The sequence below is a fragment of the Spodoptera frugiperda genome, chromosome 22 (genome assembly GCF_023101765.2).
Source record: "Spodoptera frugiperda isolate SF20-4 chromosome 22, AGI-APGP_CSIRO_Sfru_2.0, whole genome shotgun sequence".
Taxonomy (NCBI): domain Eukaryota; kingdom Metazoa; phylum Arthropoda; class Insecta; order Lepidoptera; family Noctuidae; genus Spodoptera; species Spodoptera frugiperda.
The window spans coordinates 2,144,397-2,171,176 of record NC_064233.1 but is presented as its reverse complement, the minus strand read 5'-3'; the positions used below and the strand labels follow the sequence as shown (position 1 = coordinate 2,171,176).

General features: G+C 37.4%; 1 protein-coding gene across 1 annotated transcript; it reads left to right on the top strand.

The window, feature by feature from the left end:
• The first annotated feature begins 263 nt into the window (after positions 1-263).
• On the top strand, positions 264-26,616 carry LOC118280039 (uncharacterized). Its single transcript, XM_050702531.1, has 7 exons — positions 264-577; positions 11,187-11,310; positions 15,436-15,800; positions 17,415-17,530; positions 18,055-18,150; positions 25,244-25,342; positions 26,445-26,616. Exons 1-7 carry the CDS (start codon positions 337-339, stop codon positions 26,535-26,537), a joined length of 1,134 nt encoding a protein of 377 aa, XP_050558488.1. The 5' UTR covers positions 264-336; the 3' UTR covers positions 26,538-26,616.
• Positions 26,617-26,780: the final 164 nt, after the last annotated feature.

Here is a 26,780-nt window from a genome sequence, read left to right as displayed (position 1 = left end):
CGACTTTTTTATAACAATTAAAATACCATAAACACATTATCAAATTTAACAAAAATCTCACTTAACTTAAAAAACAATGGCGTGACAATCATTCCATGCTTTCCAATAATTGCGCAAAAAAAAAGTAAAGTTTCGCACAATTTCCATAAAATACCCATAGCACACACGACCCGCGGATGCCCACCCATCAAATTCCAGACCTTAACTTAACCCGCCCCCCCGAAAAAAGAAAGTACACATAGTCAATAAAACAAGCTTCGTAAACCCGCGCTTCTCAGTCTAACATCGCGCGCGAACGAGAGTTGCCACATGTAAAAAAATAAAGAAAAAAGCAACATGGCGTCTAAGTATTTGTTAGTTTTTTTATTGCTATTTTGTTATGAAGTCCAGAGTGTATCGATTTTGGAACAGGGTTACGAGTATTTTGTGAATTTGGGCAAGAATTTGGCTCCGAATTTGCTGTCGATATTAGAATGTGTGGGTCAGAATGAGGCTTGGCAGTGTGCTCGGGAGAAAGCAGGGAAGATGCTGGACGGCTTTGAAGATGAGGTGGAAAAAGAGAGGAGAAGTTGGGAAGGTAAGTTCATGTTCTTTTTTTTGCTGTGGTAATCATTTTAAGTAGAGAAAAGGGGTGTAGTTCTTTGAAAGTGTGTCTTTGAGCAGTGGTGTAGTTTTTTTGCCGGTAATGTTATGTTATGAGGTGCTGTTTGAAAAGTTGGGAATTATTTAATTCTGTGTATGTAATTAAGAAGATTAGAAATCTAAGAACACTTGAAACATTTTAGACTCACATACATTTTTTTAAAGAAAATTACACCTTAAAATGTTTTACAAAAAAAAATTTGTTCGTAGGAGATCGGTATGAATTTTTTTGCATTGTTTATTATTAAATACTTACATAAAATGAATAATTAACAAAAAAAAGTAAAAAATCCCACTATGGACAATAGTGGACTTTGACGCTACATCTAAGCATGAGGTTCTAGATTCTATTCCATGATCAAGCCAATTTTAAATAACTTTTTTTGATTTAAGTATCGAATGTTTTCATTCAAAACACCAAGTTTAGAATTAACACCCGGCTTTCTCAATCCATTTGTTGGACATTTTTAGTGAACATTACGTAAAAAAAGAATTATCTGATTCAGTGTAGTAATTTAGGAGATAAGCGAGTACAAACTGTGTGAAAATTCTTTTATTTCAAAGATTTAACTACACATTAAAGAGATTGAGAAACATTATAAAACAAATTGCATGTTTTAGTATACTTTTTTATACTATAAATATAGTCATTGGCGATATATATTAACTGTAATGTAATGACGTATAGAAATTATAGTCACGCGAATGTAGAAATTAGACAACATAACTTACTAGCAATTTATCTTATTGTAGCAAATATATTTTGTTTCAAAAAGAAATATCAAATAGTAGAATCGCGTCTGTGATTCAAAAAGTGAAAATTAAACCATTTCTTTCAAAGTCAAAGTCAAAGTCAAAGTCAAATCATTTATTCCAATGAAACCATGTGATTCAAAAAGTGTAAACTAAACCATATATTTCAAGAAAAAAAACATTTATTTCAATTATAAAATAAAAGCGTGTTAAACATACTTTGGAATGTCAATAATGCGACTACCGGGCAAGAGGTCTCGGGTTCGTTTTCCGTGTCGGTCAAAGTATTGCTGGACTTCAGCACGTAACACGGTGTCTGGAATAATTGTACCCAGAATTTGGCAATAGGCTAAGCTAAGTCCCATACATGTAATAGGGGTCCTATTACATAGCTGGGCATATAAGTTCTAATTATAAGTTTGAAATCGCCAACCCGAATTGAGTAAGCGTGGTGATTTATACTCAAACCTTCCCCGTGTAAGAAGAGGCCTTTGGTCAGTAGTGGCCACTTTTAAACTGTTGATGTAGGTTCACCTGTACCGGTAATATGATGCTTGATATGTTGTTTAATATGAGCTTAATATGTATTTATGATGAAACGAAGAAATTGAAAATGAGACGTAATATAATTGTTACTACTCCGAAGTGCTCACAATCGCTCAGTCAAGGAGGAAATATCTCGATATCTTACGTAATGAAAGAAAAGGAAAGTGACAAAATATGCAACACTTAGGTATTTAACATCGACTCGCTAAATAAACTTGTAATCTTCTTTGACTTTTCCTTTCAAATATTTTTTATGTGCCAGCGACTATTCTGTCAGTCGCTTCGTCAACAAAGTCAAAATTGTTCATTCTAATTAGAGTGTTTTTCCACAAGAGATCTTTTTTTATGAAACACGGCGTAAATGAGCAGACGGATCGCCTAATGGTAAGCAATCACCGCCGCCCATGGACACTTGAAACACCAGAGGCGTTACAAGTGCGTTACCGTCTTTTTGGGGGTTAGGAATTTAAGGGTTGTTGTTCGGGAATCGGGGATTGAGAAGATTGGGAAGGGGGCAATTGGGCCCCCGGTAACCTCACTCACACAACAAAACACAACGCAAGCGTTGTTTCACGTCGGTTTTCTCTGAGGCCGTGGTATCACTCCGGTCGAGCCGGCCCAACAGTGCCGAAGTATGGCTCTCCCACACTTATATATCTGCTATGCTACGTTACTGTGGATGCGTTTGGCTTAAACCAATCATATTCATTGGTACACATAGCATAGCACTAGAGAAAACGGGCTCAACTAAGTTATGTTTTTTATATGGAAAGATGCGTGCTATGGATGGTTTCCCTACTATGGATACATCGCATACTCGAGCTGCGCATCTTCCTCGCACAACTACACAACTTAGTACGTATTAGTGTAAACAGGCACAATGGAAACGCCCAAATCCATCCATAAATAGACTTTCGAAATCAAAAACACCCAATAATACTTTTACCTACAAATCGAAATGAGAGAAAATGTTTAGACACAAAAGGGAAACGTTTTCGCATAATAATAATTCATTATATGTGTAGAAAATTAACATATTTAGGCATAATATTAATTATCTATAGGCGCAGGAGAAAACATATAAACATACATAATTTATGAAGAGAAAAGCTATCGGTATTGCTACTTAATATAAATCGCTACTAAATCATTTTTGTTGACCGAATATCAATCATATCACACAATATATTGTTTAAAAACTACGTTTAAAAAAGCATTTTCTTTTTTACAGACTTCAACACAATAACTATTTTAAGTTTAAACACGTTTAAAATTGTCGAACCATAGTTATATTTTTAAAACGTGGGCCTAAACTCCCCTAAGGCATAGGCAAAGGTGCACATTACAGCACGTATCCATTTTTTAAAGTCGCGTAATATGCCTGAAACCATCTCCTAAATCTGAAAAATACTACGCTGAAAACCACATCAAAATCGGTTCATCCAAACGCGAAATAATCGCGCACAGACTTACATACATACATACAGGTCAAACTGAGAACCTGTATGTGAACTAAATATATTATTTATCGGAGAATCGAATCCTAATACCAGAACTGCCTAAACCTAGTTCGTTTACTCTAAAATCCGGCTCAAAAAGCAGGACAAAGAACGGGATGGTTTTTTTTGTCAGTAAGAGTCTGACACTCCCTCTCGCTTCACACAAACATTGGATGATCTTCCCCCTCTTCTTAAAAATATATGTGGGACAATGTCTAAAAAAATATGTCAAAATACAAAACTCCCATCTTCCTACCATAGTCACCTTAAAAAACAAAATCTCTAACACAATTTCAACCTTTCTACCCATAGCCTTGATGTGTAAGCGTGATAATTTACCACCGATTTAGCAGTCACAGTTACTTGCGCGCGCGCACCTTACTTGTATACAACAATTATAGGGTTGTGCGTATGTTTATAATGTTTATGTTTAATAGTGATGTTGTTTTAATTTGTGTATTGTTTGTAGTTAACTAAACTAATAATTATAAAATTGGAGTGTATGTTTGTAATATTAAAGATAACTGCTTTTTATTACATGTATAATTATAAATAAACATACATCAGACATTAGAAAAATATTATTTTTTACAATTTTTGTCAGTCTGTTTGTTCTAGCTTATCTCTGAAATGTCTGCACCGATTTTGATGGGACTTTTATTGGCAGGTAGCTAATGTACTGAGGAGTAACTTAGGATACTCTTATTTTGTAACAAATATTTAGAAACGAATGGAGGATACATTTATTGGCAGATAGCTGATGTACATAGACTTATTTAATTAAAAAAAAAATAAAATTATGTCAGAAGTCATTAACACTAACGAAGTCGCGAGCAACAGTTAGTCTGTCAATAATAATAGCTAGTTTTGACTTGTAATGAGTTATAGTAAACTTTACTAGTGTGTATATGGTATGTATTAGGTTCGATAGCCAATGGTCAGAGAAGTGGTTTTTCTGAAATACATCTTCATTTCACAATACCACACTGCACTGCCCCTGGGGCCTTAGTCTGCTATTACAATTGTGTCAGAATGGTCGATCACTGAGCAGTGCGAGAGGGACGGAGCTATACAACCTACATAGCTCCGTCCCTCTCGCACTGACCCCTGTGCGCTATCTATCTAACGAGTTAGTCTCCTGTGTCGTGGGTGCGTTTACAAACATACAAGTTCACATACACATGACACCCAGACCTGAAACAACTATTTGTGAATCACACAAAGAGTTGTATCGTGCAGGTATCCGGAGCTGCAGACTGCCTAGCGGGTTTACTGGGACTCCGGCTCGAAGCAGGAGTAGGAACGGGGTGGTTTTTAGTCAGTAAGAGTCTGACACTCCTTCTCGTTTTTTCATTGGCTTTAGCACTTTTAAAAGAAGCTTTTATTAGTAGTGTACCTCGAGTGGTTGCAAGTGCGACTGCCGGACAAAGGAGTTCGGTTTCGGTTTCCGGGTCGGACAAAGTATTTTGTCTATCTGGGCTTATTTCGGTTTTTCTAAAATTGCTCAATAGTAGCACGGAGTGTGGCATTTCGCCCAGTATATGGCAATAGACTCAGCCCTATTACATGGGACTTATAACACAAATGGTGAAAATTGGGTGTATATTGTACAGTGGCATAACGTGCTGTAATGTGCACCTCTGCCTACCCCTTCGGGGATAAAAGGCGTGACAAACCACTAACGTAACGCTTCTGGTGTTTCAAGTGTCCATGAGCGGCGATTGCTTACCATCAGGTGATCCGTCTGCTCGTTTACTGGCTTATACAATAAAAAAGATGTAATGTTATATTATGTTCCATTCTAAGCACATTTTTTTACATCTCTGCCACCCCTATTCTGAGTAAGAGGTGTAACAGTAGTAACCACAAGCTTATGGCCACAGTATCCGTGTCAGCCCGAACCGGGCTTCGAACCCACTGCCATAATGGTAGATGTCACACTATTAACCGATTTACAACACGATATCTCTTGTTATTTATAAATGTACTAGTGATGCGTACTGGGTTCTCTCGAGTTTCTTTTAGTAAATTATTATTATAAATTATATTACTTACATAATCTAATATATAAAATTCTCGTGTCATAGTTTTCGTTGCCATACTCCTCCGAAACGGCTCGACCGATTTTGATGAATTTTTTCCCCTTAAATGTTAGGGGTAGTACTACCCATTTTTTTTTAATTTTCGATATCACGGGCAGAAGCTAGTATGTATATATGTATGTCAAAACTAGAGGCATTGGATAATTTTCCACTTAAAAAAAAGACTAACCTTTGCCAGCGCCTGCATTTTTGTGGGAAATAAGTAGCCTATGTCCAAGTCAAAGCATTTATTTCAATGAATCCTAAATTAGGCACTTTTGAAACGTCAAATTGAATTGTCCGTCATTCTGTCTGTCAGTGAAGCTAGGTGCTCGTTCCAAAGTATGTATCTGTTATTCCAGACCATAATCTATCCCTGTTTCAAATTTTATTCCGATACTTTTAGTCAATTTCTTTGAAGAACAAATCCTCATTCGCATCAGGTTACTTTTGGCTACGTTTTATACTCAAAAGTGACGTAGTTAGCTCCCACTCCTAGACTTTAATTCATTTAATCTAAGTATGTAGTAAAATACGTGTTTAATATTTTTTATTACCTAAACGACGAACTAAATAAATGTTTAATTTTCATATCCCGTTATCATCCCTATTGCTAAGGTCTTTTTTTTTTGAGAGGGAGTGTCAGCCTCTTATTGACTTAAAACCACCCCGTTCCTTCTCCTGCTTTTCGAGCCGGAGCCCCGGTAAACCCACTAGATAGTCCGCAGCTCCGGATTGCTAAGGTCTGGGTTAAGTAACCATTAAATGACACTGAGAGCGAGTACCAAAACCCAGTAGGTACTGCAATAATGATACTTTCTACAAATTAATTATAGTGTTCATTACAAGTAACACGTGCTTTATCTCGGTTATAATTATAAGATAACGAATTAAAACACTTACGACAACATTCGTTATACTCTCTAAATACATAAGTACATACGCACATACATATATGTATATACAGTATGGAGATCACTCATATGACTTAAATGAAACTACAAGTAGTACTCGTCCACAGAAGCATAATGCAATTACATATTTTAACTAAACGGAAATTAAAAACAAAATAAATAATTAAATAAATCAAGTATAAAATTCTATGTGAACAGCTCCATGTTCCTTGACCACAGAAGAGCTGTAATGTTGTAGGTTGTCTAGGAATGTTACGGACATGCGGCGCGGCTGTTATAATGCCGTATTTGTACAGAGTGTTCAAATTAGCTCAAAGTGACTAATGCCTCCTCATTTTCGAATGTTTCAAAATCAAATCATACGAATATGATGCCCTTTGCACACAAAGAACCCATGAGTTAAGAGTTAAAATTATCTAACATAAGGTAAACGCAGGTATTAACGACCCCCCTAAGACAATTTTAAAATCAACCCTATTTTTTTAGTACACTGGTTCCTCTGAAGACTAATAGTTTCATTTTATATGCTAGTGTTATGTATAAAATATGTATTTACTGAATCAAATAGATTTAAATAGAGGATTATCTTGTAAAAAATAATTTATAATGTGACTTAGTCGATTGTTGCAATTACCGACCCATAAAAACGGCTGTGAAGCTATTAACGATTTTTATGCAGCTATTACCGATCGTGTATGATAGGAGGCCTTTTTCCAGTAATGGCATGTTTATAAGCTAGAGATGGTGATTACCGATCTTAATAAAATACAACAAAATAAAAATGCAAATACTTATTCGTATTTTTTTATTGTCGTTCTTTTTAATAAAACAAATTGGTACTTCATAGTAATGAACTTATGAGCTAAATAATTATAAACTTTAAAATGTGTTGTGACTCTGCAAGCTCTCATGCAGAGTCACAACACATTAGAGACTCTAACAGACGTACGGTAGTTTCTGTTTCAAAAGAATCTCTATCATTAATTAAAGTAGGTACTATTAGAATGTTCATGCCCTTTTGTAGATTCATTTTCTAACTCACTGTTACAAAGCACGCGACGCTTTGCTGCTTTTGTGGCTCCATACTTCTGGAAAAAAATATAATTGTATGTTTTATGTTGCTTTAGCCTAGAAGTAGCATTGATTAATAGGTACCTATTATGTTATAAAAGTAGGTGAGAAATTAATTAATCTATATACGATCGGTAATAGCATCTTATAGTTGGTATTGCCGACCCTTATGGATCGGTAATAAAGTATGTAAGTATAAACATAAATTGTATTACCGACTCATAAAAAAATGGTTATTTAAATTCAATGGACCTTCGAAGTAAAAACTAGATTATAGTCGATTAATGTCACAAAAAATATGAACAAATGCACACTGTTTTAAACACAAAAACAATAATTTTGTACTGTAACTATTCAATATCAATCCTCGAAAAATATCATAACTTTGGTTAAATTGACAACGCTAAAAGGTAAAAACTAGGCAAAAAAGTTTAGTCGCTAATAGATTTTTATAAAGACTGATAGCTTAGATTTAAACTGGTTCTTAAAAATACTTGTGTTAGTGTGATAAAATAACATAAAAGGAAAATAAAATGAAAAGTTACGTTGCTGCCATTGCCGACTTATGGGTCGTTGATAGCTGCCACGACTAAAACTGATGAAGCTAACACCGCCCCTTTTTAATTTAAAGTTTTATCGTTTCAAATTACTTTTTATTAATAAAATGTCGTAAGAAATCAAAAGTTGACACTTAAATGAATACATTTAGTAATATAAGATAAAGTATAGACGTCATTTGTTTGTATAAATGTCTTAAATAGAAAAGTCACGTACTTACTTGAAGGAACAAGGGAACAGTACGCCATGTCCTGCGTCCACGCTGCCCCGTAGTAAATGACGTATTTTATCTATTTTCTGCACAGCTACTCATGCTAACGTAAAAGTATATGATGCTCAAGGAATAAACGCGTGTGTAACTTTGCCTACCTATAGCTAGAATAGTTCTGGAAACGTAAAGATTTCGAAAACCTTTTATAGGTCGGTATTAACTGCAGATTTTCGATGGGTCGTTAATAGCTGCGTTTACCTTAACAGCACATACAAATACCGAGGCTTTGTCCAACTACAATCGCATAACACTTTTGCTTGACCCGGTAATCAAACTCAAGATATCTAGTCCGACAGTCACGCGCGACCATTTGACCAAAACATAGTGATTAAATAATAATCCTAACCATCTGAATACTTTCACTCTTCATTTCAAACAACTGGTTTCTTTCATATCTACTCAAAAAGTCGGAACTAACTTTTACTATTTTATCTCATCGGGATATGAGGTAAAAGCAACTTATCTTTGAATAATTGTGACTTTCTTTTTTTAATAATGTCATTTATTTATTTATCTTACTTGTTTATTACATTTTGAAATATTTAACTAGAAAAAAACAACAAACATTAAAAAATATAAAAAGCAGTAGCCCACCAGTAACGGGAGAAATCCAAGCTACCGGCGGTCAGGGCTCAAGAGAGAGGAATTTCCGGACAATACGCGCTGTGTCCAGAAGTACTGCCTTCTGCATCAGGCTCTTGATCCAATCGTCTAACGTTAGCCTACTCAGGTGTTGGTCCAGGCTTTTGGCTATGAGGCCATTTGCAGATACGACTATCGGCACAATGATTGCTGAATCTACATCCCACATGTCGACAACCTCATGAGCTAAATCAAGATGTTAATAACGTAATTATTAAGTATTATTATTAGCAATGTGGTGACAGCAATGTAGATTACCATCCCCACTCTTTTCGCAGGTATCATTGGAAATGGTCACATAGTTTCACAGTTTTGCTATTACATCTACGTAGCATAGCATAGCACATCCCTGGTGGAAAAGAGCCCATACAGGTGCGATGACGACTTATAAAAAATATAACCCTCCTTCTGGCGCAGTCGGGTAAAAAGGGGGACTCTTAATTGCAATAGCCGTGGCTCAGATTACAATAAAGATTAATTAATGTATACCTAAAAAGTTTATACATCTCTACCTACCTCTCCTTAAATTAAAACGACAATATTAAATGACAAATCAAGCATAAAGAACACAGATTAAACAGCATAAAGTGTGTGAAGAAAATGATTGAACGTAGAAAATCTTAGTGCATTATATTACAGATACATTGTGCTATTGTCTGTCTATCTATCTGTTTGTATGTATGGGAATATATTCAGTGTTTACTATAGTAAATATTACAAGCGAGTGATTAGACTTTCGCCTGTGTGGGAATCTTCTGAGAGTAACAGACAATGTGTAACCATTATGTTTTCAAACTTGAATTTGTAGCTTTTCATGATCATCATACAATCAGCCACGTACTGTCCACTGCCTCACACAGTCTTCCCCCAATGACTACACATCGCGAGGTTGGAAGCGACCTGCATACAGCGACCTCTATTAATGAAGTCACCGGTAGTTCTTGTTCATTGAAGTTTTTGAAAATTAGCACTCTCTTTTTTTATGAAACAAGCCGGTAATCGAGCAGACGTATTACCTGATGGTAAGCAATCGCCGCCGCCCATGGACACTTGAAACAGCAGAGGCGTTACAAGTGCGTTGCCGGCTTTTTGGGAGTTAGGAATTTAAGGGTTGTTGTTCGGGAATTGGGGATGGGGAAGATTGGGAAGGGGGGAATTGGGCCTCCGGTAACCTCACTCACACAACGAAACACAACGCAAGCGTTGTTTCACGTCGGTTTTCTGCGAGGTCGTGGTATAACTCCGGGCGAGCCGGCTCAGCAGTGCCGAAGCATGGCTCTCCCACACTTAAACTGGGAACTCTCTTACCATAACCGCGCTACATTACATATCACACAGCTGCTCTGTATCTCAGTTAGACACCAGAGTCAGATGACAAGCTATAACTCCTTTAGCGAGCGTCTACAGTAGATGAGACCATGCAAACACCAGAACACTGAAGTCCAACGTCCCAGGGACATGAATAACTGTCTTGGATCCCGCAACGAAATCAATCAGAAGATATTATTAGAGGAGAAGAAGAAGAAAACGATAGTTTCCACTTCCCTCGGTGAATTTAATGCAGAATGACTTAAGCCTAAAGGACAGTTACAAATGTGTTGCCTACCTTGTAGGGATCAACGATTTGAGGTTTGGCTTTGGGATTAGAGAAATGAGAGTAGATGGACCTCCGGTAATCTCACTCACATCACGAAACACAACGCAAGCGTTGTTTCATATCAGTTTTCTGTGAGGCCGTGGTATCACTCCGGTCGAGTTGGCCCGGTATTGCCGAAGCATGGCTCTCCCATCGAGTATTGAATGTATTGGCATCGTAATTGTCTAATTGACCCAGTGGCTTCGGATCGTGAGGTATCCGGTTCAATGCTAAGGTCAGCTAACATAGTATAATGTTGGTTTAATAACCATGCCCCGTCATTTTCGAATAGCGATAAGCGATCTCGATTGAAATCGACTTTGTGCATTCGTTCTAATAGTTGTATGGAGGTCCTATAAAAAACTTATATTGATTCCGAGATTTTGTATTAAGATCGGTTCGAATTTCGTCTGTTAGAGTACTTTTCCGCGAGAGATTCAGTCATGAGTAGTCAGTTAGAAGTATTCAGTCATGAAGAGTCCCTTTGTGACTCGAAACTAGGAGAGCATTTCTCCATTAATGTACGTGAGTAAACCGTGATTTTTAATAATTCCTATCTTCTTTCTTTCACAGAGGAGGCTGATGCAGAGATCAGGACATCAGGTCGATCCATTGAGGAGATGCCTTCGAAGATAGGCCGGGAGATCACCGACTCACTAGGCTCCTTAACCACTATCGTCGAACGAGGAATGGCCAGGTAAATACATGCCTAGTGATGAACAGTAGGCGCCGTCCATTGGCACCCGATACACTAGAGGATGCATAGATGCGTTGTTGACGTTTCAAAACACATAGTATTCAATTTTTTAATCATTGTCTCACTCTAAAATTTTCTCCTGTGTCGTGGGTGCGTTTACAAACATACAAGTTCACATACACATGACACACAGACCCGAAACAACAATTTGTGGATCACACAAAGAGTTGCTTCGCTAGTTGGGGAATCGAGGTTTGAGAAGATTGGGAAGGGTGTTACTTGGGCTTCTGGTAACCTCACTTACTCAACGACGACACAACGCGTTACGCACAATGTTTCACGTCGGTTTTCTGTGAGGCCGTGGTATCACTCCGGTCGAGCCGGCCCATTCGTGCCGAAGCATGGCTCTCCCACAGTTTTCCACATCGAAAACAAAACTTTGAGCAAACTAAGATTTATAAAGTATAATATACTACACAACATCACATATTATATTATCATGATTATTTTAATTACATAAAACAATAAAATTAAATAACAAAACATAACTTTCAACTACAACACACATAATTTAATTGTAGTTTTCACTTTTTTATTCATATTACCAACTAGCTTCTGCACATGGCTTCACCCGCGTTTCCGTAGGATAAAAAGTAGCCTATGTGTTACTCCAGACCATAATCTACCCCTGTTCCAAATTTCATCCCGATCCCTTCAGTCGTTTTGACGTGATTGAGTAACAAACATACACACAAACTTTCGCATTTGTAATATTAATATAATACATAGTAAGATTTCATCGCATTATAAATTCCAACAACGTCATTGGCTAGCTTTCATATAAAGAGGTAAATTACATTTCATTTTTATTATTTTCTTAAATGTAATATTTTATTGTTATAATAAAGATAAATGTAATTGTCATGTGGTTTGTGAGATGATAAGTAATAAAATAACATTAATACGTTGTCGTTACAAAATGCTTATGATATAAAATAGTTTTTTTTTTATTGGAATAATATTTTTTTTCTTTTAACTTTTACTTAGATATGGAAAGTATCTTTATTTCATTGTATTTAACATAGTACCTTAAAGTCAAAGTCAAACGTCAAATCGAATTGTCCGTCAGTCTGTCTGTCAGTGCAGCTAGGTGCTCTCTATAAAACCAAAGTCAAATTCAAATTCGAAATTATTTATTTCAAATCTAGACCGGAAAGGCACTTTCGAACGTCAAAGCAAATTATTATAATTTTAATGAAATAGCTGTCTGTCAGTCCTCTAGTGTATATTAGCTCTAATGATGCTAACTATAATGAACTTGTACTAGCTTCTGCTAGCGGCTTCGTCCGCGTTCCTATGGGATAAAAAAGTAGCCTATGTGTTATTCCAGACCATAATCTACCCCTATTTATTGCTTCGTTTTTAAGGGGGGAATATCATCCAATGACTTCTCCCACCTTGGGCGAGGCAAAACAGAGTGTCAAATTCTTACTGACTAAAAACCACCCCGTTCCTACAGCTACGGTAAACCCGCTAGGCAATCCGCAGCTCCTTGTAATCTAACCCTGCTCCAAATTTCATTCCAATTTTATTAGTTTTGACGACTTTTGACTCACAAACTTTCGCATTTTACTAATACATATTAGTAAGAAGTACCTAAGATCACATTTTTCACCGAACCCAATTAGGTTTCCTATTGTCCATATTAAAAGTATGTTAAGATTACGTATGACTGGACATTTAAATTCAATGTCATGATGATCAGAACTCCTAAGCAGGTTAGGTCACGACCAAGCGTTAAATTCATTACTTTTTCTTATAATCAGACAAAAATATATGAAATCTCACGTTTTTATATACAGTTAGGTAGCTATTGTAAAGAAATTACACATGTAACGATGATTTCGAGGTACTATATGAATATTATATACCATAGATGTGTGTGACTGTCTCGTTGGTCGAGTGGTCGCAAGTGCGACTGCCGGACAAGGGGTCTCGGATTCGATTGCCGGGTCGGACAAAGTATTGCTGGGCTTTCTTTACGTTTTTCTATTTTTTTTTAGTGTCACTTAGCACAATCACATTATGGCATCTCCTCTTTGTACTTGCTTCATAATCTCTACAGTGGGTATATGATACCCGCGTGAAGAGTAGCGTTGGTAACAAATGCCAACATGCCTCCATAACAGTCTCGCATAGACATTAAAGTAAATCAATTAATGCCGAGTGAAATTATTCACACCACGTGTGCGGACCGGACATCGAACCAGGGACTTTCACTCACCTACATATGTGAGACACTTTGCTTAAAACAATGTTCAACAGAATCTGGTTTTGTAAATACTGCCTACATAGTAATTTGGAGCAATGGTCATGTGATTGGCAGTTTGGCAGGTGTATGCGGTGTTACGAGTTCATTTCCATTTCTATTTTGTTCGCACGGTTTAGTATAACAGTTTTTGACTGCACGGTTGGCGCGGTGGCTAGGCAACTGACTGCCGCGCAACGTGTCGCGGGTTCGATTCCCGCACGGAGCAACTCTTTGTGTGATCCACAAATTGTTGTTTCTTGTCTGGGCAACGTTTTTTAAAAAAGAAAAAATAATGCATAGTGATTCGGATTTCACACGGAATATTTCAATAGTTTACGCAGTCAAAAATATATAGTACTAGCTAACCCGGCGAACTCCGTTTCGCCACCATTGATCTTCCCTGTTTTTTTTTTCCTGAATTTTCTTTGCTATAAACCTCACGAAGCCCGAGACCTTTCGAATGAATGCAAAACCGTGGAAATCGGTTCGTGCGTTCTGGAGTTATAGCGTCAGGAAGGAAAACCCGACTTATTTTTATGTAATAGATATTCTTTTGACTTCTCAGTTTAATAAATTATGTAAGAATTGTCATATATATATTTAAACGTATTAAAAAAATAAGGTTCTCAGTTTGACCTGTATGTATGTTTGTGCGTGTTTATCTCGCGTTTGGTTGAACCGATTTTGATGCGGTTTACAGCATAGTAATTTTTAAACTTTTCTTGAGGGGGGAAAAATCATTCAATGACTTCTCCCTCGGCGAAAGGGAGTGTCAGACTCTTACTGACTAAAAACCACCCCGTTCCTATTCCTGCTTTTCGAGCCGGAGCCCCGGCAAACCCGCTAGGTAGTCCGCAGCTCCAGGTTAATATTTTTTAACGTTTTAAAAGTGCCTAATTGAGGATTATTTAAAATAAATGCTTTGACTTTGACTTTGAACATGGCAAAAAACCCATTAACACATAACGGTACGATCTTCAAACCTTCAAGAAAAGAGCGTATTCCTTTTTTAAAGGCCGGCAACGCACTTGTTACTCCTCTGGTGTTGCGGGTGTCCATGGACGGCACTGATGGCTTACCATCAGGTGATCCGTCTGCTCCTTAGCCCTCTATTCCACAAAAAAAGAAATGAAAAGAACCGTATATACATAAATAGGTATAACTCTACCTACCCATCCTAAGCCTTAATAAACGCTTCTTTCACTCATTAAAAACAAAAATCTTCGCATAATACTATGAGATGAAAATCCTCAGTTTCTGAGATGTCATCTAATAAACGGACAAACGAACTTTCTCGTCATATCTCACATAGTTTTCACTCGACAAACATTACTTCACACTTTAGTTAACCGCTGTTTGCTAACTGACTAGTTAAAACTAACTGTAGTTTAGGAAAAGTTAAAATTAATCAATTGTAATGTAGTTTTGATTGCCGCTAACTAAAATATCTTTAGTGCGACTGCCGGACAAGAGGTCTCGGGTTCGATTCCCGGGTCGGGCAAAGTATTACTGGGCTTTTTTCGGTTTTTCGAAAATTTCTCAGTATGAAGTTTGAAATTGTGCCCGGTATATAGCAATGGGCTCACCCCTATTACATGGGACTTATAAGACAAATGAGGAAAAGTGGGTGTACATTGTATAGCGGCATTACGTGCCGTAATGTGCAACTCTGTCTACCCCTTCGGGGATAAAAGGCGTGACATTTCATATATTATTATGTATTCTGGATCAGACAAACTGTTTTACCATTTGCAACAAGTTTCTGCCACCGACTTCCTACATAACTTTTGCTAATAAAACAAATTCTTCCACAGAGCACTTGGCAAGAAACACCACGAAGGTGGTGGAATAGACAGCATCACCATCTCAACTGGGGGAGACAAGAAAAAGATGAAGAAAAAGAAGACCAAACCGCCCAAGATCCACCTCATCCATCCAGTCATGATGCCTCTAAGGAAGGCTCCTAAGGAAGAGAAAGGTCGCAATTTCGGCTCCGGTGTCCAATCTTGGGTGATAGGAGAGAGGTCTTTGCCTGCCCAGGAGAATGCGACTGAAGTTTCCAGGGGCCTAGTGACCGATTTCTGGGCGATGGGCCAGAATGCTCTGGACTCTCTGGCTGAGCATGTGGTTGAGAATGAGAATCTGGAGAATGGAATTAAGGATAGGAGTTCTGTTGAAGGTTGGTGGCTGGTGGTTAGATAGTTTCTGGTGATGGGTTTTTTGCAGGTTCTCTTTTAAAGTGTTGTCGTTTAAAGTTAAGAGACGTGATTTTTTTATGTAATAAGCTGGTAAACGAGCAGACGGAACACCTGATGGTAAGCAATCGCCGCCGCCCATGAGCACCAGAGACATCAGAGACGTTACAAGTGCGTTATCGGCCTTTTGTGGATTATGAATTTAAGGGTTGTTAGGGAAATGAGAGATTAGAAAGTTTAGGAAGGAACGCAAGCGTTGTTTCACGTCGGTTTTCTGCTCGGCCTTGGTATCAATGCAGTCGAGCTGGCCCATTCACGCCGAAACATGGCTCTCCCACACTTAAACTCTCATAAAAGCTACCTACAACAACCAGTAAACACCATAACAGACACACCATCTCTCATCAATACATAAAAACCCATATCAGGCAGATCATAAATTTGCACAGAAATGATGAAATTTTGACATTTACGGTGCACAAGTGAAAGTTATCGAAGAAAGCGCCTTAAACCAGATACGGTGAGAGATGATTTCGCGAAAAAAAACCAGTTATTTTTGTGACTAATCAGATATGTTAACTACAATTTGTATATAGTTGTTCATTTTGCCGTGTAGATTGGGATTCTGATGGTATTTCGTCATGGGGAGTTTTAGTGTGAGCAGATGCGATTATGACGTCTCGTTATGGTATTTCGAAAGTGATATTCGTCATGTGTTATGGTGGGTTGATGATTAATGGGGTTTTGAGTTCGATTTCCCATAAGATTTAAATGAAACCACAAGTATTACTAGTCTACAGAAGCATAACAACCTACAATATTTCAATATTTCGATGAGAACACAAAATAGAAAATTAAAATTACAAAGTACTTAAATAAAATTCATCAAGTTTTAAATTCTGTGTGAACAGCTCCATGTACCTTGACCACAGAAGAGCTGTAATGTTGTAGTTGTCTAGGAATGTTACGGACATTTGACGCGGCTGTTATAATGCCGTATGTATTTGTAAAGAGTAAATTAGCTTAAAGATAATAATGATGCACTTTTTGGCTTACCTACTGGACCGATTTCGTTAATTTTTCGTATATTTTCTGTTCGTATATTTGATTTTGCTAATATATTTATTAACATTGCAGAATCCTTTAAAATGTCTACAGTTATGGTAAAAACATAATATTTTTATAAATTATGCATTTTGTATGCATGGAATGTTTCATTGAATTATTATTATTTTGTAGAATATATTGCAAGCAGGAGCATGCCAGAAAAAGCATGAGCATTAAATTGAAGCATATGAGCATGATATTCATTTTATTTTACATTTTTAATAGTGAAAAATAATGGTAGAATTATTTTATTTAAAGCATTAAATTAGCACGAATTATTTATTTTGTAGCATAAATTCATTCATAATATTTTTAGTTAAATTATTATTTATTTGAGCATTAAAAATAGCATGATTTAGCATTTAATTTAACTTTAAATGAGTTCGAGCATGACTTATACATATATTTCTGTTAGATTTATTTTGTAAGATTTATTGTTTTTATTTTTGTTAGTTTTATTATTATTTTAACGTATTTCTTTATGTTTCTAGAACAAAGAGGTAAGAAAAAGAAGAAAAAGAAGGCTATCCTCAAGCTGTTGATCTTGGGAGCTGTCATCAAGGCGAAGATTGGGACTCTGTTGCAAATCCTCACGTACAAATTACAGGTAAGGCTTTTACACAAATAAAAATATTCTAATTTAAGTCTTTGACTGCCAATAGAAAATTGTTGAAGGCAAATCCTTCGCTAACGTCGGTCACCGGTGACCACCACGGTGTTCAATGTGTTAAAGATTTTATTACACATCGTATTTTTTTATTTTGTCGGGGTATTAGGATTAACAATACTGTTTAGATCCGTAACGTTAGGTAAGTGGGAGTATTAGATACGTAATTTCTACGAATGCAACATACCTAGAAGTGACGTCATGCATATTAAAAATTAATGTATCTTCGAAAGTATTTGTTTCCGTAAGAAAATAAAAAATACGTGTCTAATATATTAAAATAATCTACAAGACGGACATTTGTATGAAAATAGTGTTTGAAACCTTTTAACTTTTTTTATTTTTATGATAAAGTATTTTTATTATCTTAGAAAGACTTTAATTATTACCTATTTTACTTATATTTCTTTAGACCTACTATTTTTTTTTACTTATTAATATGTTTCTTTTATTGTAATTTCCAGATTAAGTTCTTCATAGTAGCGGTGCTGGGTCTGGCAATCAACCTGGCCAGACTCTGGATCGACCTGAAGAACAAACACAGCCAACAACCGCAGAAGGTAAGCAGAACTCTAATTATTATTGTAAAGTATAAATATTCTAATGAGTGGTGAGTTTATAGCAAAATAGCTACCTCCGCGCGGTTTTAGCCGCTCTGCTTGGCTCCTATTGGTCATAGTGTGATGTTTTATAGCCTATAGCCTTCCTCGATAAATGCACTATGAAACACAAAAATAATTATTCAAATCGGACCAGTAGTTCTGGAGATACGCGCGTTCAAACAAACAAACTCTTCAGTTTTATAATATTAATAAGTACAGATGTGAAAAGTGGGTGTACACAGCGGCATTACGTGCCATAACGTGCACCTCTGCCTACCCCTTCGGAAATTAAAGGCGTGACGATATGTATCTATGTATAACATTCGATGCTTGGGTCAGGCTAAGCTCTCGTCTATCAGAGGATGATTCATTGAATTACTTTTTCTTAATTAGTCTGGCCAATTAAGATACATTTTAGCAATTATAGCAATCAGGTTTGGAAATCGATTCCCAGGTTAAACGAAATTGAAATTGTTTAATTTAATTTCTTTTTACCTGATTTCAAAAACGAAAGAGGTTCTTAATTTGACCTCTATGTATGTTTGTTAATGATTATCTCGTGTTTGGCTGAACGGTTTTTGAAGCGGTTTTCAGCGTAGTATTTTTCAAACTTAGTAGAAGGACTTAGGTATGTTTCCCGATTTAAAAAAATTGAGATTCGCACTTTAACTTTTGGAGGCCGTTCCATAAATCTTTTAAAGTTATTAATAACTTCTAAAATTAATCTGGAGTCCAGAAGTTGCAAAACCACTATATTTTAAACATTTAAAAGTAATTGGAGATTAATGTCATTCCTGCATTGTTTAAATAACCTAAGTAAAAAGAAAATAATAAGCCGACAGCCCTGCTTACCCTCTTTCAAAAACAGGTGTTATACCGTGTCGACATCTCATAAATTAATGAGCCATCATCTCGCTTAGCTAATGAAAGCGACGCTCACTTTCATTCAGTGAGTCAGTCGTTTTAAAGACTAAATCTAATATTGGATTAACCTAGTTTGAACTAAGTATACTAATACATATAGTTAACTAGCTACTTCCGCGCGGTTTCACCCGCTCTGCTCGACTCCTATTGGTAATAGCGTTGTTTTATAGCCTATAGCCTTCCTCGATAAATGGACTATCCAACACAAAAATAACTTTTCAAATCGGACCAGTAGTTCCGGAGATTAGCGCGTTTAAACAAACAACAATCAAACAAACGAACTCTTCAGCTTTGTAGGTAATATTAATTTAGATTAAAATTTAATATAGAAACTAAGGAAGTGTACGAGAGCCATGCTTTGCGATTGGAGTGATACCATGGCCTCACAGAAAACTGACGTGAACTCCCCTGGGTGAGGCGAGAGGGAGTGTGAGACTCACATGTTGAAAAATTGCATGACAAGTGTGAGAGAGTCGTGCTTCGACATGAATGAGCTCTACCGGAGTGATACCTTGGTCTCACAGTACGTCGCTTCGCAAGCAAACACTTTTTTATGATGCGAAAATGATCCAATGACTTCTCCCGCCTTGGGTGAGGCGAGAGGGAGTGCCGGACTCTTACTGACTAAAAACCACCCCGTTCCTACACCTGCTCTTCGAGCCGGAGCCTCGGTAAACCCAGATAGACTGCAGCTCCGGAAATGTATTCTCCGCTACCGCCACTTTCTAGCGCACATACACTTAACAATATCGAATTTAGACTACTTTGATATGCCGTTTACACATTAAAACATATAACATATCATTAAATGAAGTTGTTTTAATCGTACTATCGCATCAAACCGCGAACCAGTTTATTTTAACCGACTTGAAACGAGGTTGATGTTGTTTTCACATTTTTACTACGTCAAGTAAAAGTTTATTCATGTTTCTATTTATTAATGTAGATATATATGAGATGTACACATGGTAACTTATCAAGCTATACAACTAGTATAAACTGACCGGCAAACGTGGGAAAAAATTATACAAAGTCAGATCATGATAAAATGGTATTTGTATAAGTCAATAAATTAGTATAAACTGACCGTCGAAAGTGGTGAAAGATTAAAGCAATATTATGACAAATTGGTTTATGTATAGCTCAATAAAATACTATAAACTGACCGTAGAATGTGGGGAAAGATCATATAAAGCCAGGGGAAGTCATTGGATGATATGGTGATATGGGAAATGTAAAAAAGAGAGAAGAATACATTTGTTGCGATTTCTCGCTACTACTACTCACTCCACACACTACTCTTCAGTTCAAATTCTCTCGGGATGAAATTTAGAACAGGGGTAGATTATGGTCTGGAATAACACATAGGTTACTTTTTATCTTATGGGAATGCAGGCAAAGCCACTGGCAGAAGCTATACATCTGGTTTTCTACTATCACTTGTAATTTTTTCTTAACATTTCTTTTTTCTATAATCTTCAATCTTTCATTTATCGTCACACAGTAAGCGGAAAGTGAAGCTAACTCTCATCAATATTAAATAGTTTAATAGATCAGTCGGTGACAGACGGACATACCGTCACGCACGCACCTTGATACATTTCATTACATTCCTAACTGAGGCAGTTAAAGTGATACAAAATATAACATCACGGCTTTTATTTATGGTATAAGCCGGTAAACGAGCATACGAATCACCTGATGGTAAGCAATCTGCGCCGCCCATAGACACCCAAAACACCAGAGGCGTTACAAGTGCGTTGCGGGTTTTTTGGGGGTTAGGAATTTAAGCGTTGTTGGGGAATTGGGGATTGGAAAGATTGGGAAGGGGGGTAATTGGGCCTCCGGTAACCTTACTCGTACAACACAAGTGTTGTTTCACGATGATGTACTGTGAGGCTGTGGTATCACTCCGGTCGAGCCGGCCCATTCGTGCCGAAGAAAAAATGAAAATAATATTTATTTTGATTTTCTACAAGTCGTCCTAAATGGGCCGTAGAAATTTGGGACGAGTTGATGAATTACCCAGAAACATAGTATATATAGAATCTATACTAATATTATAAAGCTGAAGAGTATGTTTGATTGAACGCGCTAATCTCCGCAACTACTGGCCCGATTTGAATAATTCTTTTTGTGTTGGTTAGTGCATTTATCGAGGAAGGCTATAGGCTATAAAACATCACGCTATGACCAATAGGAGCCAAGCAAGGCGGGTGAAACCGCGCGGAAGTAGCTAGTATAGGATAAGATGTGGAGATTTTACTCTGCTACTCACGGCTTTTTTGCATGATTATGTCTAGTTACTGCGGTGTTTGATACCCGAGGGAAGAGTTGAAATGGTGACAGATGTAATCTACTTTATAATGATGTGCTTGTGATAATTAATGAGTGTGTTAATCTGTCATTAACTCGGCAACTGTTGAGCACGACCGCGGTTGTAGAGACTGTTTGTTTGTCTTGCAGCCGGTTTCTCGGAACATGATCTAGTCATCACTCGTGTAGGGTCGCCACTGGTGTATGATTTTGTGGTTTTTTTTCAGTAGAATTATATATTTATTCGTTTTTTAAGGTTCCGTATTTTTTAAAGATCAGGTCAGTTTTCTGTACTTATTTCTCGAAGTCTTTCTTGAGTTCAATTATTCTCAAGTGAGTTTTAATTGGTTCTATGAATTTATTTCTCAGAAATTAAATGTATCATCCTCTTTTGTCCAGTTATAAGTATTAGCCCCAAATGGCCCTAATTGGCGTTCAAACAAGTATGAGGTAATTATAACCTAATTGTGATAGCCCAAACTCCGTAAAAGCTGAAAAATTTTACATGTAGACCAGTAAAATTAGTTATTTTCCTAAAAATGTTGCCTCAACCTCAACCCAATAATACTTTGTCCTACCAGGCTATTGACACCAGTACTCTTTGACCGAGTTTGCTTAACGATAAACGAGAATGAGAGCGCGTTTGGCACTCAGATTAGTTAGTTTATTTGAGCTGACCAATCAGAACGTCGTACGCACTTTCGTCTCCATTATTTTAAACGTAAAACAAACTTGTACTAAAGATACTGATTGGTTGGTTTATTCGAGCCGGCCAATCAGAGAATCGAACGAACTCTCGTTTCGTTTTCGTTCAACTTAAGGCAAACTCTTACTAATGGCAGAGGACCTCTTATTCAGTAGTCACACATAGGTAATACAAGACAGTATATGTAGTTCATAAGTCCACAAACTACACTGTCTGCGCATACGCAAGCTCAAGTTATAAATCGCCAACCCTACATCGGTAATGAATACAGTCGGCGGGAAATACCACGATTAAGGTCATTGACATCCGTGTGGGTCGCAGTGAAAGTGACCCGCGGCGGCGACGGGTTAACACCGTACCGGTAGGGTGCAGGTCTCGTTTGCATTCAGTACTAGCGACCTAACCCGGCTTCACCTGTTTCTTCATATCGTTTTGAGTGTGGGAGAGCCATGCTTCGGCACGAATGGGTCGGCTGGATCGGAGTGATACCACGGCCGAGCAGAAAATTGGAGTGAAACAATGCTTGCGTTGTGTGAGTGAGGTTACCGGAGGTCCCAATCACCCTCCTTCTAAATCTTCCCCAGCAATCATTAAATTCTAAATCCCCAAAAGGCCGGTAATGCACTTGTAACGCTTCTGGTGTTTCGAGTGTCTATGGACGGCGGCGATAGCTTACCATCAGGCGATACGTCTGCTCGTTTACCGGCTTATACCATAAAAAAACGCATAAGAAATTATTTTGCCATAATTCATGGGTTAAAAGAAACTGTGTTTAACCTTTATGGGTTAAATTATGGGTAGAGGCGTACGTCAAGTAAATTACTTTGACCTTCTTTAAGTAATTTGTTTTAAGATTTAAAAATAAATAAAAAAGAAAGCGATTTCGTGGGAACTTTAAGACAAGTAGCCATGACCATTTTGGTAAGCAATCGCCGCCGCCCATGGACACCTGAAACACCAGAGGCATTACAAGTGCGTTGCGAATTCAAGGGTTGTTGGGGAATCGGGGATTGGGAAGATTGGGAAGGAGGGTAATTGGGCCTCCCGGTAACCTCATTCACACAACGCAAGCGTTGTTTCACGTTGGTTTTCTGCGAGGCTGTCTATTACTCCTGTCGAACCGGCCCATTCGTGCCGAAGTATGGCTTTCCCACACTTAACTTCATTAAAGTATAGCTACAAACGCGCTTAAGCACAAACAATAAAATTTAAGTAACATTAGTCATCTTAGTCCCTGTGTGTGTCTTTCGGTGACGAAAGAATACTAAAAACCACCCCGTTCCTACTCCTGCTTTTCGAGCCGAAGCCCCGGTAAACCCGCTAGGTAGTCCGCAGTGCCGAGTCAGGCATCAGCCCTTCTAGGCCCCATCTTTGCTGATCAGATGGTTCTTTAAGGCGTGCGCGATGAGATACTTGCCTAGGGCGCTCACTAGCTTTAATCCACCTCTAAGTTAAAGGCTTTGCCTACCATGGAACAAAAGCGTAACCTTATGCATGCTACTTACTTATGTAAAATAATGCACAATGCATAAGTCTCGTGCAGGCGAGTGTAGCTTCACCTTTACACCTGTAGCACATAATACCTATAGGTATAATTTACAAATAACTTATTGTCAGTACTCTTTAGGTCAGGGAGAAAGTTACTCCTCTGCCCAGCCCATTGTGTTAGCAAGGTTAATGTTATTTAAATAGGGAAGATAATATTATACAGTCTGTCTCATGCGAGGCGATGGTGATTTCTACATAATATTTGTGTTTATAAAATGTATTTTCGATTTAGAAATTGTAAAGAGAAAATTCGTTTGGGTCATTTTTCGATATGAGAATTTTGACTTATTTGTCAACGGTCGCGGGTAAGATAATATTGGACCAGAAACATAGCTTGCCTTGCCTTAGCGGGGCCCGGTATACAAATTTGATTGGGGGAGCTATATTTTCTTTTTTTTTTTTTGAGGGGTAAATCATCCAATGACCTTTCCCACCCTCTCAAGCCCCAAAGAGGGGATTTACCGATGCCATAACAGTGAGCCCATGTTAAAGTTAACTTTAAAAATTGAAACCCAAAGGTGCTGCCAACTTTTGAAGGCATACTTTATACGCGAAAAAAGGAATTGATTATTGAACTTTAGCGATTTCTGAAATGAAATAAATTATTCTGAAGTTTTCATTGCTTCTTATATTGTGTTATATTCTATTGGGACATTTCTGCCAATCCCTTTGGAGTATAAAACTGTGTTATCACGATCATTTCTCGTAAACATTTTCTCCTTTATCTAAGACCTTAGACGAGGCTATAAAAAACCTGTAACTCCCAGCCAGACTAGATCAGCATTTCATTAGAAACCAGATCTGATGCCCTCGATTGCAATCTAAGTAAAGTTATGCAAATCAAGTGTTGTGGGCACGCTTCTCTAGATTTGCCTATCAGTGAAATCTTGGAGAAATGTGTATCTAGTCTAGAATCTAGGTAGGCTGATAGGTCTTTTGAAAAACAGATTAGACATGGTGATAAAAAATTGTTAGGGTTTATCATAATTTTATTATTATTTATATGATTTGGAGAAGCCTATGTCTAGCAGTGGACGAACACGAACTGATGACCATGATGATACGACTTGATTTCATAGGGATATATTTTTTATTGTTGATTTACCTTCTAATTACGAATAGGGTTGATGACGGGGTATGAAATTGAAAAATGTAAATTAGTCCGTCAGTTAGGTAATGAAAAAATATTTGATACGTATTTTTCATTTGCCTTATAAGATAACAAAACTTAGATAAAACGAATCAAAAATAGAAAATACGTAATTTCTACGTAAAAAAACGTACCTAGAAGTGAAGCCACGTGATATTTCCAATAGATATACCTATCTTGCAAAGTATTTGTTTCCGTAAGAAATTAGAAAATACGTATCTAATATTTTAAAATAATCTACAAGACGGACATTAAAATAAAAATTAGACATCTTCCCTATTGTATTGTGTCCGGTCTGTCCAACCGATAGATGTGGTAGCCATTATGGAAGACCTATGTTTTAACCGTTGACCATCTTGTGGCTGTTGTTTTATATCACTGTTTAACATATACTCTTCTCTCACCAGATAATATACTACGAGCACGCTCAGCATCAGCACCACTACGACCATGAAGAGGAGGAGCACGGCTGGGGGCCATGGTCCAGGAGTATACTGCCTGATGATGTGAGTATGGAGGTCGGTACACCTTCACCGTATAGAAAGTCAGTCTAAATAAATAAATAGTGTGGGAGAGCCATGCTTCGGCACGAATGGGCCGGCTCGACCGGAGTGATACTACGGCCTCACAGAAAACCGACGTAAAACAACGTTTGCGTTGTGTTTCGTTGTGTGAGTGAGGTTACCGGAGGCCCAATTCCCCCTTCCCAATCTTCCCCATCCCCATTCCCGAACAACAACCCTTAAATTCGTAACTCCCAAAAAGCCGGTAACGCACTTGTAAAGCCTCTGGTGTTTCAAGTGTCCATGGGCGGCGGCGATTGCTTACCATCAGGTAATACGTCTGCTCGATTACCGGCATGTTCCATAAAAAAATAGATCGTATTCACAATAACAGTTATCAAGGTAACTCGACTGATTTCAAGCCATGACGGAACTTATATCGCACACCTCGTATATTGGCACATTTACAGTTTTCATAGTTTACCTGACTTGTTTAGTTTTTAGTTTACTGACCAATGAACCGTTGTTTTACGTGCGTGAGGGGGGAAACTACAATAATGGTATAATGACACTTACGACCTCTCTCGATGAATATGGAAATAAATAGATTAATATGTACTTTTAAACACGTAAACCAATATAAAGTCAATTTCGCATTTTTTGCAGATGTGCCAATATATTGCTAGGTGAGCGATATCTACTCAACTGTTGTTATATCTATTTGCATATTTGTAAAGATTGAATTTTAACCTTATATGTTTTATAAATACGAAAGTTTGTATGTTTGTTTGTTACTCAATCACGTCAAAACGGCTGAAGGGATCGGGATGAAATTTAAAACACTGCCTCGTTATGTGTTCGCAATACCGACTGCTAGGCAAAGGGTCTCGGGTTCGATTCCTGTGTCAGATAAAGTATCATTGGGCATTTTCAGTTTTTCGAAAAAATTCTCAGTAGTAGCACGGAGCGTAGAATTGTGCCCAGTATATGGTAATAGGCTCACCCTCTATTACATGGGACTCATACCAAAACTAGCGAAACAGTAGGAAATAATCCCTATCTATGAAATATAAATAAAATATCATAATTTCTCTTTACCCAACAGGAAAGCGAGGCAGACGTGAGCGAAGTATCTCCCTACAAGGCGCAAGAGAGAAGCCCATTAGTCTATAGCCGTCCTTATCTAACGAGGGTATAATATATAACGCTGTCTCTTTCACTCCAGTCATAGAACATAACCTATAAACGCTTGCTTGACAGTTGACATTATTTTGACAGATACGACATTTTGAAATTGATTTTAAGCGATAATGTGGTTTATTATGAATGTGGTAAGATTAAAATTCGAATTGTATTGGTAAAAAAATGGTTTTGGTACTTTTAAGTTTTGCTTTTTGTATAAATAATGGAACTAAATTATAATTCGTGTAGCGGGTTCGAT